General features: G+C 36.7%; 1 protein-coding gene across 1 annotated transcript in view; it reads right to left on the reverse strand.

Annotated features, from left to right (window-relative positions):
• LOC105814772 (chromosome unknown open reading frame, human C3orf67) overlaps positions 1 to 10,186 on the reverse strand; it is a 331,823-nt gene extending 321,637 nt beyond the window's left edge. The window contains exons 1-3 of the mRNA XM_012649895.1: positions 10,038 to 10,186; positions 7,603 to 7,692; positions 6,689 to 6,782 (exon numbers count right to left, since the gene is read on the reverse strand). Coding sequence (XP_012505349.1) covers positions 6,689 to 6,782; positions 7,603 to 7,692; positions 10,038 to 10,058 — 205 coding nt within the window. The 5' untranslated portion in view covers positions 10,059 to 10,186. The remainder of the gene's footprint in view (positions 1 to 6,688; positions 6,783 to 7,602; positions 7,693 to 10,037) is intronic.
• Positions 10,187 to 17,214: the final 7,028 nt, after the last annotated feature.

The following is a 17,214-nucleotide window of genomic DNA, read 5'->3' on the forward strand; positions in this document are numbered from 1 at the left end:
TTACTATTTTTACTAGGTTGCAAGAGAACGTACACATAGAACTGCATTCAACAGAGACATAAAATTGAACTATAGATTCCCATCAAGGCGACCATAAAAGCATGTAGCAATTATTTTTATTCACTGACAGTTTTAACTGTACTAAACAACTTAATAAAAAACAATAGATCAAGAAAAAGAATTCTAATTATGACAACTAAAACTGAAGGTTTGATGAGCCACTGCTCATTCTTACGGTTTTAAATGTGTCCACACCGAGATAGATGGAAGAACAGATTTTCATTTATAATACCTTTTGTTAACTGAATATACTTTTAATTAATTTAATGCTCACTAAGTAAAAACTGGTAGCTTTTATTCCCTATCATTAGCTTCATCTGGTTTAAAAATTTTTTGTAGAAAAACCAGTCTCTATGTCACTTTTGATAGCTGAAGTCTGCAACTGCTCAAAAAAATCAACTGATCTTATATTATCTCTCCATATCTGTTCATTTAATGCCTTTCCTCTTAGGTTTTCAACTTATGCCTGATTTCTCAATTATGGTGCTCTTAAAAGATGTTTTAGTATCATACCTACTAAAACATGCAACTTAGGAACCTTTTTCCAGATGTGGGACTTTAGGTAGGAAATGGAGATGTCTTGATTTAACTGTGAACCTTTCCTATGAAGCGAATAGTACAGGCCAACACATGGATAAGATTTTAGGGAAGGCAACTGGTCTAAAATTCATGCTATTTTCTATTATTCCAACTTAGCAGGCTTAACAAATTTCAGTATTTTAAAGTAACAATAAATTTTTGGATAGTCTATATAAAGACCTTCTGGTTTATAATCCTGTGGTTGAATGTTCTTTCAACATTCCTGAACAACTTAAACAGTTCCTATGTTTTATCCCAAATTTACTTCCTAAACAATAAACATATTTGATCAATATGCATACTATTTTTAATCAAACACACAGGAATAACTTTTACTTAAAAGTACTTAGCTTATAAGTTGCTCTAGAAAGCCATGAATGGAGTAAGCAATGTAATAGAAATAGGAGAAACAGGCTCTGACCCTAGATAATTCTCTAGCAATCTGATTCAACCATATTTATGGGAAACGTCAGTGAAGCAACCAGAGTTCTGATCTACAAAAGCAAAGTGAGATACCAAAATAAGGCCAACTTAAATAAATCAGTCAGTCTTTCTTGCATCTTGCACTGATTGGCTCTATGGTATTTTTTCATTGCACAATGGCCACTGTAAATAGAGCTGAGAGAACACCAGGATAAATGAAATCAGTCTTCAAAAAAGGTCCCTAATTTATGTCAAAAATCTCACTGAATCAGCACTGTTCTCTTCAAACACAAAGAACTACACATGTAGGGCATTTTTGAATGAGCATTTTTAGATATCAAAGATCCCTAACCTCAAAAAAAGAAAGCTTTGTAATTCAACTTTCTCACATATATAGAAGCCCTAGTTTCCAAAAGGCTTCACTTCTAAGATTAAAAGAAGTATGACAATACCATATGGTGATGATCTGACAAAGAAAAAAGTACTTTAATAATGTTTGACACTGATCCTGTGTGTCAGAAATGCTAAATAAATTCTATAGTAATATTTTTTCCAGTGGCCTAGTAAATTTAAACTGACTCTTCATGTCTACATTATATTTAAAATCACTTTCTCTAAGTAATGCTGAACGTTAGTCAAAAAATGTCCATCAAGTACATAAAATTCATACAAATTTAGTTTTTTACTGAAATATACAGGTTTTGCAGTTTTATAATCTGTTGTCTACCTATTTTTTACCTATTTTTTCCCTCTCACTTCAACACACAAAACAGGAATAATTTATGCCTTCATTATAGGCTAGTTCACATTCCTTGAGCAATGAGAAAACCTGTCTGGATCCTTTTACTTTTCATCTGTAAAATTGGATTAATAATTTAGATTTACACCTCACAGCATTATTTATACAGATTAAATTAGCTCTATCATTCAACAAAGATTTATTGAGCAGCCACCATGTGTAAGACTCAATACTTAAGTTTTTGCAATGAAGACATGCTTGGTCTCTGCCTTCTTAGAACTTACATTCTAGTTCCATGAAGGAGGTGGTCAGGGTGCTATGAAAGCATGTAACCCTGGGTCCTTGTGGGGGAAGAAGATGATGAGTAAAGGTTTTCTTGAAATAACATTAAAACTCAGCTGGAAAGAATAAGCAGGAATTGACAGGACAAGGGGGATGGGTGTAGTAGAAAGGAACAGATACTGCAGGTAGAAGGACTAGTCCTTCCTGTGATGAAAAAGGACATAGTAGATTGGATGAATCTAAAAAGGGCTTAGCAGGCTGGTAGGAAAGACAGAAGAGGAAACGCAGCAGGAGATAGGTCTGGCAAAGTAGCCAGGACCCAATCATGTGGGGTTTTAAAGGTCACATGAAGGATCATAGGTCATCCTAAAATCAATGGGAAGCCACTTATACATTCATTTATTCAACAAAGATTTACTGAATGTCTACTATTAATATGTGCCAAGCACTATTCTAGGTGAACAAAACAGATTAAATTTTCTCAGCTAGTGAGGCTTACTTTTTGGTGATAGCAAGAAAAACAATAAATAAACATAACAATTGCACAGCACGTTAAATGATGGTAAGTACTATGGGAAAAAGTAGAGCTGGATAAAAAGGATCAAGAGTGGAGAAGGGATATAAAGTACAGGTTATAACTTTAGTACAGGTCAGGCAGGCCTCACTGAAAAGGTGACATTTTAGTAAAGGCTTAAAGAATGGAGAGGCTGATCCATATAACTATTTTGGGGGTGGGGGAGGAAGCTCTAGGTAGAGGTATATCCTGTACACAGGTGGTAAGGTGGCAGAGCCCTGGGCTATGTTTCAAAACAGCAACGAGACCTATATGGTTGGAGCAGAGTAAACAAGGAAAAGAGTAATAGGAGATAAGGTCAGAGAGTTCAGAGGATACCAGATACTACAGAGTCTTATAGATTTGGGATTTTAATCTGAGAGAGATGGGGCATTTTCAGCAGAGAAGTGACATGATTCACATATTACTTAAAATTTAAAAGTATTACTCTGGCTACTAATTTAACAACAGACTGTAGAGAGCACAAGTCAGAAACAGGGAGGCCAATTAGAAGACTATTGTAATAATCCAAACATGAGATAATGGTGGCTTGAACCAGGGCAGTGGCACTGGAGGTACCAAGAAGTAGTCAGGCTCTCGATCTACTTTAAATAGTACCAATAAGATCTTCCTGATGGACTTAATGAAGAGAAAGAAAAATCAAAGCTGATTTACAAGTTTTTATTCTAAACAATTGAAAAGACAAATTGCTAACAACTGAAATAGGGCAGCCTACAGGAGGAAAAGGAATTTTAAGAAGTAAAGACCAGAGTTAGGCTTTGGACATATTGCATTTAAGATGTCCAAGTAGAAATGTCAAGTAAGTAAGCTGATATGCAAGTCTGGGGTTTAGGAGAGAAGTCTGAGCTTAAAATGTAAGCTGGATTAAGACAGTGATGGTACTTAAATCCATGAACTAGAAGTCAACAATCAAGACAGTAAATGTAAATAGAGGGCCAAGGATTGAGTCCAGGGGCACTGGAACATTAAGTTGGGCTGTGGAGAAGAGGAAGAACTGCTGAAGGAGACTACAAAAGAAGATCAGTGAAGTAGGAAAAAAACTAAGAGTGCGGATATCCTGGAAATGAGTGAAGAAAGTGTATCAAGGAGGTATCAACTATCTCAAATGATGCTAATATGTCAAGTAAGATGAGGGCTGAGAATTTGCCATTGGATTCAGAAATATAGAGGTCACTAGTGATTTGACAACAGCAGCATCAGTAGAGTGGTGAGGTCAAAGCCACTGAAGAGTTTTAAACAGAGGAAGTCATGATGAGACTTATTTTAACAAGAATACTACAGTAGGGGCATGAAGAAGCTCAGGGGGAACCTCACGAAGAAGACCTCATCCTCCAGAGTAGCTGAAACTTAGAGCTGAAACTTCAGGGATACTGATCCCCAGAGATGACCACACCATTTGATTCGGATGACATAGGCAGAAAAAACAATGGTTTCAAACATGAGCCTCAAATAGAAAGTCCTGGAGAAGACCCTCCAAATGATATTAAATAGATACTTATGTGTGACAGAGCTGATTCTCATATGGGCAACTCTATATAGTATGTTCCAAGGTGAAGAGCAGCAGGGATTTATTTATTTAGCTGGAGAGGGATTTACTCAAGTCTTATATCAAGGTCAGCTGGTCATAATTAAAAATTCTAACCCAAAGCATCATAATTTCTTAATGCAGCAAATTTAACAAACTTATTTTAACACCAACTATGTATTAATACTAGACACAAAGTTAGGGGTACAAAAAAGATGATTCAAGATCCCTGCCCTGCGCACAATCTGATAATCAATATCTCACTTCCCTTTATTTGATAAGTGCTGAGCGAAAAGAAAATTTGACATCTTAAGAGATCCTCAAATATAAGTTAGTTCAGAAATATTACTATTTAAAATGAAAAGTTAAATATACTTAATTTCATTACTAAACTTTCTTCCTAAGAAGTACTTAATATAGTCAGAAACACATATGGAGTACCTAATGTCAAGTTTGCATAAATAGAGTAGATGTTTACTCTTAAAATAGGAATATATAATATGGTAATTTAATTTAGAAATGTTAATTGAAAGCCAATTCTATATTCAATACATGCCATTTAATTTAAATTTAACCATACCAACTTCACACAGAAGGTCATTTTGTACAAGTAAAAAGAACTATAAATTTCCATTATCAAAAATTCCAAATAATTAATCTTAAAAGGCATTAGTGCAGGTCATACTATGTAAACTATTTCATTTGTTACAGTGCTGCATGTGCTACAGAAAAGCCTGAATAATTTTTAATTATAGGGCATTGTACAGGAAATACATTAAAAGATTCTTCTGTTTTTTACAATTAAAACCATCATCTTTCCATTTTAAAAAGTAATTATAACACATTAAACTTCATTTGTTTCTTTAAAAAACTTTCGATAAGAGTAGGAACGAGTAACTTGTATTTAATCACTTAGGCTTTGGTAGAGGAAGAATCTTTCTCAGAGCCAAATGAGAAAGGTTACCAAAAGTAATTGATTTTATCAATAACTTAACCATGTGCACAGATGCTGAGGGCATTAAATGAAGTACAGGTGGGCTTTATAAGTTGAACAATAAGGAAAAAAATAAAAGAACTAACACTGGCTTAGAACAAAGTCATATTCCTGAAAATGAAATGTAGCTATCTTATAAAGTCAATATCCTTAAAAAAAGGGACCGTGTCTCTTGTAAGAAGAAACTACAGTTTCAGACATGTTTCCTTGGCTCATTTTAGTTCACCTCAATTATAAGTATAAATTTATGTGGAAATGAAAAAAACCCTGCTATTACACACAAATTCTCTCTCTCTCTCTCTCACACACACACACACACACACACACACATGAACTATTAGGAAACCATGATTTTAAAATGGTAGTAAATTAATAAAAATTCTTTTACCAGTGATCATCTCTTCTCTTTTTCTCTGCAGTCTATTTCTTATTTTAGTTTAGAAAGACACACTGGCAAACCACTTTAAAATAAACCATTTTCTATCTATAACTTCTATGGCTTAGATAATGTCTTAGAAATTTAAACTCTGATGTAGTAGCTTGAAATGGTACATAAAGCACAGAGCCTGTGTAAGTTCAGAAAACTGAATTAAATTGGACTATCAGATACCAACAAAAAGTCTTTTCATAGTGCCTGCTACATACTAGGTATTCAATTTATGTTCTTAATGAATGAATGAAAGAATAAGTAAATAATGAATGTAAAAAAGAATTGTGTACTTATATTTGCTAGATCGTTTGAAATCAATATTTAAAACATAGGACACAGTTGATGGAAAATCTGATTAACCATTTGATAATTATATTCTTTAAACCACATCAGTTTACTCAAAGCCTAATCTAATGGTAGAGCCTTGAATTTTAACCCCATCTATGCCAATAACTGGGCTTCTGATCTTAAATTTAGGTTATCTCTCAGGGTTTCTTTGCTTTAAAATGATGATCTTAATTTCTAAAGTAAGAAAGAATTGAAATCTACTCTTTGCGCTTTTGTTAAATCACATATTTGTATCTATTCTTATTAAATACTAATATTCTTAAAGGTATGAGTTGATATATCACTAAATAATGCCTTATACAATATTTTTAAAATATTTTTTCTCACAAATTAATTTCCTATATCTTGATGAGGAACCAACCTTAGCTTATTCATCTGTAAAAGAGCTAATGGGAGGATTTAAAGAGAATTAATAAATGTAAAATGCCTAGAAAGTTCCTGGTACACAGTAAGTGCTCAATAAATACTATTATTATAATTACTGGGTACTAAGTAATCTTCTAAGTCTCCTTAAAAATACTTTTAGATTTCTACTAAACAGTGAGGTAGAATATATTTTTTAAAAAGCCTAGCATAGTGCGTGGCATATAGTTACCTTTTAAATTAAAAAAAATCACATCACTTTATATCAACAGATGTCAGTATAAGTCATTCTGATATGCCTGTTCAGGAGACATAAAAGCATAACTTTAAGTATCAAATGTTAAGCTTCAATATTAAAAAATCGTACTTACGGATTTGCTTATTCTCCTTTGGTAATTGAATTTTGTTTGTTTGGCTGCTGCCTTCCAGAACAAACACAAAACTTTTAACTTCTTTATCAAACTCCTATAGAACAAAATGAAAACAGCAGTAATCAAAGAATATTTTGTTTGGTTTCTACTATAAAATTGGAACTGCCAATCTACAAGAAAAAAAGTCATTCAAATGATTTAAAAGTAGGCTTAGGCCTTGATATTCCTATCCTGAGACTTGCTGGGAACTAGAATACAGAGGTAAGATGAAAGGACAGGGGCAAGGGCATTAAGGTCTTGACCAGAAAGTGATTGAAATTATGGACTATGGATTCTGAGCTGGAGAGAAAAGGGAGTAAAAACAAAGAAGATAAATAAATACATAGAACTAAACAAAAGGGAAAAGTAGAATGGTTAATAGCCTAAAGGTACCAATTAGATTGAAAAATAAACACAGTGGGAGTAACTGAGCCAGTGACCTTAAGAATGAAAGAGTGGGGTCAGAGAGGGACATCTCAATGTCTCACTCAGTAATTTCAAAGGTCCTGCAGTCTGTGGTGGTAAGGACCAGGGTGAGACAGTGGGAATGAATGCCTAAGCAGAGTGGAAGAGGTCATAAAAGATGAAGAAATCAAGAAACCACGAAGCCCAGGGCTTGGAGAGATTTTCCTGAAAGATAGTGAAGTCCTTGAATGATACAGCAGGACGTGCAGTACAGAGAGGGGTTATGAGCTGTGTGTCAAAGTCTTAAACAACTGAGGAGTGGTGTCTAGGAGGGCTGCAGCCAACAATATCATGAAAGGGTTTTGCAGTGACAGAACAGGAAAAACAGTTCTAAAATCTCATCAAGCCCTTCTTTCTATAACCTTCACCTTCTTGCCAGGATTTATGTGGCTCTAATTTCTAATACTTACTTTCCAAATCACAGACGGACTGCCAAGGATCTTCCATTTTGCTCCAGGATTTTTTCCCTGAGCACTGAAGATTTCAACAAATGCACCTCCCTAAACAATGAAAACAAAATATTTAACTAAGGTGAAAGACAATGCTAAGGAGGAAATATTATCCACCACATAGTTTATAACCAGTGTTCCAAGAATCTGTCAGTTAAGTAGATCTGGGATGAAACATTATCACTGTTATTACTCCTACTTTATACCTTGATTGTATCTAAGCTACAACCATTCTGAGTTGGGTCACCTTGGATTAATGGTTTAAGGAATTTATTTTTAAAGCATGATAAACATTAATCGTGCCACACAAACCTCACAATCTCTTAGTAGGGGGCTCATTTACTTGACATACAGATCATATTTTGCAGACTATGTTTTGCAACCAGACTAAACAGTTTAAACCTAATTCTCAAAGCAGGCCAATAAATTATGATAATTATCTCTGAATACAAGATTTTTCGTCATACTGACTGGGGCTCCAACACTGGCTTTTTAACTAACTGATCTTGAAGTTACTTAATTCCTTGATTTTCCATCTATATAATGGGTTGTTGGATTACATAGCATAGTAAACATTAACCACCAAGCATAATACTCAACTCAAAGCAAGGGCTCAATAGTGCCATCAAAGATTATAAAACAAAGGAGAAATTAAATAATTTACTACTGGTCAATAAAAAGGCCTGGCAGGGATTGCGGGGGATTCTTATTTTGAGTGTTCCATAAGATATTTTTATCTATTTAATATAAATTAATTTGGAGATCTGTAAAATCTGTACAAGAAAAATAGAGAATCCTTTCTATAGAGAGGCCACTTGTAAACCTGAGAACATGGAGGGACATGCTTATGTGAAAACACTGAAGATATTACTGAATTTCCAGAACTTCAAAAGGGGAATTAAACAAGATGATTACCTGTGGAAGAATTTACTGCAAAAATTGAGAATCTGAAATGAAGACTAAATATGATTTGAATTATAAGTAACACATGAGAAAATCTAATTTCTGTAAAGAATTTCCAGCTTTTAATTTTTCTCAATAACATAAAAGCATTTTCACTTCTGTGTTTTAACAATAATCACTTGAAATTAAGACATTTAATTTCTTCTTCAGCGAGCAGTATTATGTGCAGATTGTATTTGGGATAGAATTACTGTAGTTTCTGAGGGCAGGTCATATTTCACTATGAATTTTAAATTTGAGACAGCTGGCTGTTTTTTTCTTTAAGAGAAAAACCCTCACACTTGATGAGATAGCAAACTGTCTTTTTGTTTTCCCACGTTTTCCAAGTTTCCCACGGTAAGCATATGCTTTTTTATAACAATATACCTATATGAAGTGAAACAAACTCTAAAATTGTTCTATTCATTTGATGATATTAAACGGAATAGAAGAAAGAGAACTGTAGAATCCTCTGAGGACACTCATAAAGAGGTAGGTAGTATTTGGTGAAAAGGCAGAGGCAAAAAAGAGGTGGAGATCAGTGGAGGATGGTTTATATACAGCGAAAAAAGTTCATCAGAACAGTAGGACTAGGATGGTAAACAGACTGTAAATAGGGAGTGTAACCTCAAGCGGAGGTGAGGAGGGAGGGCAGGAGATCAGGGCCAACCAAGTAAAGGAGACGCCCAGTGAGGTGAGGAAAACAGGTTGCATGGAGACACTCTAGGTTATTCAAAGTGACAGAGGAAGACCTAGAAGCAATGTGTCTCCAAGTGTGATCCTTGGACCACCTGCATTAAAATCACCTGGGAGAAGCTGTTTAAAAGGTCAGTCAACTGACCCCATCTAGAGACTCTGATTCACTACATCTGGGGTGAGGGTCAGGAAATCTGCATTTTAACAAGTACCCCAAGTGATTCTGATGTACCCCAATGTCTGAGATTCACTGACCCCCAGTTTAAGAAAAGAGAAAATAGCACATAGACAAAGTGCTCATTTTCCTTCTTGGTTTAACCCACTCATACAGTCACTCATTCGCTCTTACTTCTAAATAGCTTCTGAGATACCAGTGTGCATCAGCAGTGAGTACCCCGGGCGCTTATTAAAACTCAAGATTTCTGGACCCTGCCCTCAAGATTCTGATTCAGGAGGTCTGGGTGGGGTTTAAGGTCTGCATTTTCAATCAGAATCACAGACAATTCACACACCACGAGAAGCACTGAGCTGGAAAGTGAACAAAAGCCAAATCATATGCCTAGACCTTGGTAACTTTTTCTTTTTTGGGGGAGGGGCGGAGGGTCAATACCATTCATCCTTCAATTCCTCCTTAACCCAGAAAAGACAGTATTATGGAGAGGTCCGGGTGGGGAGAGGCTTTATCCTCACCGCGATCACAAGCTACCTCACCCAAGTGGAGAAAGCTATAGACAGGTTGGAGAACCGTTTCGGGTTACCTGGTACTCATTTTTGAACATTCCCGCAGAGGGGCCAGGGCTTGGGGGGCACAGAGTTCAGGGATTCCAAAGAGAGGCGTGACCCTGACGGCTGGAAATCGGCGGGCGGGAACCGTGGAGCCCGAAAGGCCGGGAAAGGCTTCGTGCTTGGTACCGACTCGGGCAAGCTCTTCTCAGCCCCTACGGCCCCTGGTCAGCTCCATCTCGAGCCCTCGACCCGCACCATCGTGGCCCCAGCCTCCAGGATGCCCCGGTCTGGTGAGGGATCAACTGCCTGGGCGGGCTCCGGACCGTCCCTGGGGAAAGACTGTGTGCGTAACCTACGTGACTGGGCACCCAGCCGCCGCGGAGCCACCAGCAACCGCCCTCCCGCCTCAGAAAAGCGGGCGCGCTCCCGCTGCCGCCCCACCCCCGAATCTAATCGGAAAGGGGCGGGGCTTAGTGCTACCGGCATTCCAGCCGCGCCCATTGGCTCTCACGAGGCGCCTGCGCGTCGCACCGTCTAATCTTCTTCCTCACGGACGCGTGAGGCTACGCGGTGACGTATCGTTGCCCAGGCAACCGCGGGACTCTTGGAGAAACGCGGGAACGTCCAACCTGTGACCGGCGCTCTCCTTAAGTCTTGACCTCCGTCAGCCAAAAAGCTCAAATTTAACGTGGTTTAAGAGCTAACCCAGGTACTAGACTCTTCTAGAGTACCTGTCACGTCGTCTTGGTTTCTCCTCGAAACACTGATAACTGGTAGGTTGCTGAAGGAGATAGAATCATGAATTCATCGAACCCTTTGGTTGGAAGGTTCCCAAACTCGGGTTCGTTGAGTCAGTAGGAGGGTCTGATGTACCCTTTCATTGTTTCAGAAGGCCCTAGAAAGTAGGAATATTTACTCAAGGTCACTGTACACGTTCAAAAGCCAGGGTTTTTTGGTCAAAATCAACTTACATACGTTATTGAGACTAACACCCTTAAGTGTAACTATTCAGTTACTTCATTTTGTTTCTAGGTCGGAACCACTTCTTATATGGAAGGTATTTTTGCCAGCTTTTGACTAAGGTACTGTGGCTCAGAAAGGTTAAATAGGTTGCTCAAGGTCATATGGCTAGTAAGTGGTGTGGCACTAGTTGGGAACTCTGGTCTAATGGTATACTCCTGGCTGAGTTAGGCCAATGGCATAGGTTAATGATAATCACGTACCACTCATGGAGTCCGTACTGTGGACTAAGTGGTTCACAGATTCATAACCCTGTGAGGTTTAAGAGTTAATCTCAGTTGCGAATGTTGAGATTCAGAGTTGATTAGGAATTTACTCAAGGAGGCAATGTTGAGTATCATTTATAGCTGAGTCTAAAGCTGGGTATCATTCTGCTTCAACTCAAAACCCCAAATATTTATTGTCCCTACCATACACCAACCCTTGTAGATCATGTGAAGCAGTGATCCCCAACCTTTCTGGCACCAGGGACCAGTTTCATGGAAGACAATTTTTCCATGAGAGGGCGGGGGAGGCGGAGCTCAGGTGGTGATGCGAGTGAAGGATGGGGAGCTGCTATAAATACAAATAAAGCTTTGCTCACCTGCCCACCGCTCACCTCTTCCATCAGTTTGGGGGGTGGGGGGGGTGGTCAGAGGAGCTCTGTCGCCAGGTCCCTAACAGGCCACGGACCGGTATCAGTCTGCAGCCTGGGGATTGGGAACTGGATATGTAAAGGATGTGAAAATGAATGATATCGGGATCTGCACCTTACCAGATCTAAGATGAACAGCTCAAACCCTCTTGAACATGCTAAACCTAATAACAGATGCATACAAGATTAAGGTGGGGTCATGGCACAACTGTAAATTGCAGTAAAGTGTCTAGAATACAGACTTACTGATTTCTACAGATCAAACCTAGTTGAACAACAGTTTTTTCCAAGGCTCTGTGCTGAAAGCTTGGAAATTAAGATCAATAGACACAGTCTCTGTCTTACGAGACTTACCTGTGGGAAACATTTATCCATTCATTCATTTAACAGATAGTTTCTAGATACCATGCTCAGAGACTGGATGTACAGGGAAGGGCCCCACCTTCAAGGAGCTTACATGTTGGTGGAGTGAGACAGAAGATAAGGAACTAGTAAATAATTACAACTTGTCATAAATACCATGAATTTAGTGATAGGAAATAACATTGGAAGGGTATATTAGTTTTCTGTGGCTGCTGTAACAAATTACCACAAACAGAGTGGCTTGAGCCAACGGAATTTATTCCCTCATAGTTTTGGAGGGCAGAAGTCCAAATCCAAGGTGTAAGCAGGGCACACTCCCTCTTGAAGACTCTCGAGGAGAATCTGTCCTTTGACTCTTCCAGCTTCTGGTGATTGTTGGCATGCTTTGACTTGTGGCTAAATCTCTCTAATCTCTGTCTCACCTCCATGGTGACACTACCTCCTCCTCTTCTGTATTTTTTTTTTCTGTGTGTCTCTTATAAAGAAGCTTATAATAGTATTTAGGACCCATTTGGGTAATCCAAGGTAATCTCTTTATTTTAAGATTGTTAATCACATGTCCAAAGATCCTTTTTTCCAAGTAAGGAAACATTCACACTTTCCAAGGAGTTGATATCATTTTTTTTTTGGCCTATCACAAATGGTTATTTGCACTATAATACAAAGCAGTTTTTGACAAATACTATACAAATGGCAAAAGGTACAATGAGAATACAGGAGGAATCTAGGGGACATTTTAAGGCTTCTAACAATCAACTTGAGTCTCTAGAAAGTGTATTTTGACACCATAGCAGAAGTGAAACCCGCAACTTTGCCTTATTTTCATTCTACCCCTTATGATTATCTGAATTAATTAATTGATATGTTTTATCATTTGTCTTCAACTAAAGGGTGAACTAATAATCTCAATTTGATGAAAGAACTAGTTGCAGAGTTGAAAATGATTAATTGCAATGTAGCAGTATGTCTTTTTACTCAGGTGTCTTTGTTTCTCATCACCTGTTTATTCAGTTTAAGGATGGAAGGAAACTTCATTTACTTCAATGTCATCACTTCCTAGAGAGGAAGTGATAGTCGAAGGCCAAACATCATCTCCTAACCCTCCTAACTTCTAACAGGTTCTTATGGTGGGATTTTCAGTAGCAAGTATGGTATAGGGCCTATCCAGGCAATGGGCAAATCTGAAAGCTGCCTAACTCAGATCAATGTTATTTTGTCTATAGTAAGAGTACCCTTAACATTGACAGTAGTAGGTATAAAGCAAAATAAGAATGTGCAATACTTTAACAATATGAACTCAAAACAGAGAAAGGAGTGATCCAATTTTGTAATAGCAAATGCTCTCATTCAATTTGGCTGAATGCAATTTATAAACAAAAACTTGGATGGGACTTCAAGGATGTCGACCAGAATTCTGGAAAAAAGAAAAAAAAGAAAAATCCAGCCTGCCTAAACAATTTGGCTTAAACCAAGTTATTTATGTACATTATAAAAGACAGTGAAACAGTTTCTCTAATTACTACAATTTTTTAAGAAGTTGGTACATTTAGTAATTGTGTTAAATTGCTTAACTTAATTTGACAACATTAAGAATTAGTCACTTTACAAGCTTTAAAGTGCTTGTCTTTGCTCTATAAAGAAAGTAATTTGGAAAAAAAGAAAGTAATTTGGTGGTATATTAATATTGTTAAAGGGTATTGGATAGTATTTAAAATGAAATAGACTAGAAAGTTTTTAAAGGATGATAGAGTCTTTGTATGCCAATGTAGTCATTCAAGTTATATGAATATGATTATCAATTTGACAGGAAACAGTATTTTTTTGAACTAAGAATGTGCTGTATTTACCTTAATATAATTGTAGTTTATATTTTGGTTGTAGTTCATAATCGAATTATTTGACTAATGGGAAGAAAAAAGACATTGGTTTGATGATCAGAATTTGCTCTGTACAATAATCTAGAAATATTTAATATTTGAAGAGTTATTTTAATTTTTTCCAATTATGGAATAGCTTTATGAGTGACAATAATGCTGACTTGATAGAATAATTTTGAAACTGTGCCTATTTTATAGTTTTAAGCAAGTTATAAAAAAATTAATGATATCTGAATCATTCATTTGACTGTTGATTTGAGAGTAGTGATGTCTTCCTTTTTCAAGAAGATGTGGTATGAGGAAAGTTTTTGGAGGGTTTTACTGTTCTTAGATTTTTCTCCTCAAATGGGTTTTTTCCCCCTCCCTGGTCTCAGAGATTCTATGGTGCCTATTTCCTGGCTGTACTTCTAGATGACCAAGTACTTCAAAAGTCATGCATAAACTTAAAATTTCCAAAACTAGCTACCACTTTTCTCAGTAAAGAAAAAAAAAAAATTGTTCCAGTAGTTAGATATGTAGATATAAATATTTTCCTAAATAAAGTAGTTTTACATAGCAAGAAGTTAGGTTTAGAAAAATAAACATTTGCAAAATGCATCTTTGAAAAGATAAAATTAATTGAGTGTATATTTAATACTAATTTATTTTTAAATGGCATAAATGTTCAATTTTTTTCAGAAAAAGTTAAATTATATCTAAGTAGCAAGTTTTTCTTAGAAAACTATCCCTAACCTAAATCCAGCTAATGTTGGTTTGTGATAAGAAGGCTGCAGAAAACTGGATATCCACATGCAAAAGAATGAAATTGGACCTTACTTTACTTTTTAAATTTATATACATAAATTAACTCAAAATGAATCAAAGACATAAACATAAGACTTAAAACTATAAAACTCTTATAAGAAAACATAGGGCAAACTTCATAACATTGGATTTGGCAATGATTTCTCAAAACCCTAGAGTAGATCCAGCTGCATCTAGAGGTCAAAAATATTGTCAGGATTTCTTCCTCCACACTGCTCAGCCCCTAGGTGGCTCTCCTTTGGTTCACAAAATGGCTACTGCATTCTGAATGTCATATCCTTATGTCACCAAATAGAGCATTTGGGGCCCAAGTTCTTAAGTTCACCTTCATTTGGGTTAGTCATATGCCTATCTTTGAACTAACCACTATGGTCCAATAAATATGTGTAAGGCTGGATTAAGTGCTCCATCTTAACTAATCACTGCAACCAAGGAGATGAGCTATATTGATTGGCTGGTAATGGATAATATCCAACCACATGACCAGGAATGAGGAAGGATTATTTCCCAAAGGAAACTCTGGGTCCTCTTACAAAGAAGGAGGATGGATGTTGGGCAGCCAAAAGCAGATGTCCATTATAATATCAGCATACATATAGTGATTTTTTTAGAAATAACATATTTTTTTAAAATTCTAAGTATACATGAAGAAATTAATATGAAAGAAAGGTTCTCTATCATTCTTTAAATGATTTGATGTACATATGTGTAATTCAAATGTCATAAGCCCTTTTCATTATCCGAGGATTTACATTAACTTTTAATATTCAATTCTAGATTCTTTAAGCCCCCATTTGCTTAGGAATAGAATATCCAATGTTATTGGATGCCCATGTATTTCCAGGATCTTTAGGGTGATACTGGGTATCCAGGAATATCTTTGGAAATAATAACTTGCTTGCATTTTTTCTCAGACCCCACATTTTTTATGAAAGATTCCACTTAGTTGCCAGTGTTAACACTATTGCCAGTGAATACCTGCTATATTTGAAGTTGTTGAAATTAAAATGTAACTGCTGTAGCTAATGTTGTACCAGTGAAAAAGAGACAACTGGGAGCTGGCCTGACACTCACAGCTAGGTCTTGGTGTTTTGTTGTTGTTGTTGTTGTTGTTGTTGAAGATGAAGAATTTCACAGAATATCAACATCAGACAAGGCCACTCTGTGACCTTGATGGGTCAAGACAAAAACAAGACCACTCCATAATTATATATGTACATAAACAAAAACATGAACATTGTCAAAATCAAAAAAATTACCAAACATTTCCCTATCCTGGTTAATATGAATAACTGCTGCTTCTTTACCTATTACAGCTAAGTCTTATTTTGTTCTTCCTGTCTTATAGATAATATTTATTAATACTCCCAATGGCTGAATTATACCTGCTTTTTGATGGGACCCAATCCAGAGCAAAGCTCTCCTTTCCCAAGCCCTCCCCCAAATCAGCTAATATAAGCCCAAATCTTTTCATAAGTTCTAATACCCTCTTACTAGATGCCCATGGTTCCCAAAGATGTATCCTCTTCCTCAATGCAACAAATAATGAACCCAACTTCTTCAACTACTGATATATTCCTGATGTTCTTTGGTTGGTGGGCATTAACACCAGTAAATCTAGAACTTTGTGTTTTCATTCTTAGGAAGCAAACTGAATGCTTATTGTAAATTTCACTCAGTTGCCAGGATTGGAGGAAGAAGAGTCTTCCTACAAATTTACTTGGGCCAGTAAATTTGTGTTCAGTGGTTAGCAATAAAGCTTCTTCATTCATATAGTGCAGCTAGTAGCTAGTCCAGACCTAATTTTGATGCCCAGGCTCCAAGTAGAACTTTAAATAGTCACCTACACTCTTGCCCTGACTACCACTTATACTGCCTGCCCCTATCACTGTTGATACTGATTTTTTGATGTAGGTCTTTATTCATTCACCAACGCAAAGATGTCTTTTCAAGGTAAGAAAAAGTGTTTGGGATGGCGAAGGCCCCACAGTGAAGTTGACTGGGTCTCAAAGTGCTGCAATTTTTAAAAATTCATACACACATACACACTTACATAGACCTATTCTACCAGGGTGGTTTGTTGAGTGAGACAAGTTTAACTGTTTGCCCCACCCATACCAATATTTCCCTGTCATTTCAGATGCTTTCACTGCTCTAACTCATTGTATATTCTTCCTTCCTGGTGAATTTTCTGATTAAACCCCTCATAAAATCTGATTTCCCGTTATCTGTTAGGCACATCTCAACCTCAATAGTGGACAGAGTTTAAATATTTTTCTTCTGGGAGGCTCTTGGCACCAGTGAAAACCACTAGATATAAATGGATACATGTATGAAAGAATTCACTCCAGTTCCCCAAAACCTCTAATCCTAATTCAAATTGACATGCATAGGGAAGGAAGTTGTCCAACTCAATTGACCAAAAGCATCTGAGCTCCAACTACACACAGGTATACTAGTGCTAGCTTATATTTCACCAGCAAGAATATGTGCAGCAGAATGGGATTTCCT

This window comes from Propithecus coquereli, unplaced genomic scaffold (genome assembly GCF_000956105.1).
Source record: "Propithecus coquereli isolate 6110/MARCELLA unplaced genomic scaffold, Pcoq_1.0 Scaffold1, whole genome shotgun sequence".
Classification (NCBI taxonomy): domain Eukaryota; kingdom Metazoa; phylum Chordata; class Mammalia; order Primates; family Indriidae; genus Propithecus; species Propithecus coquereli.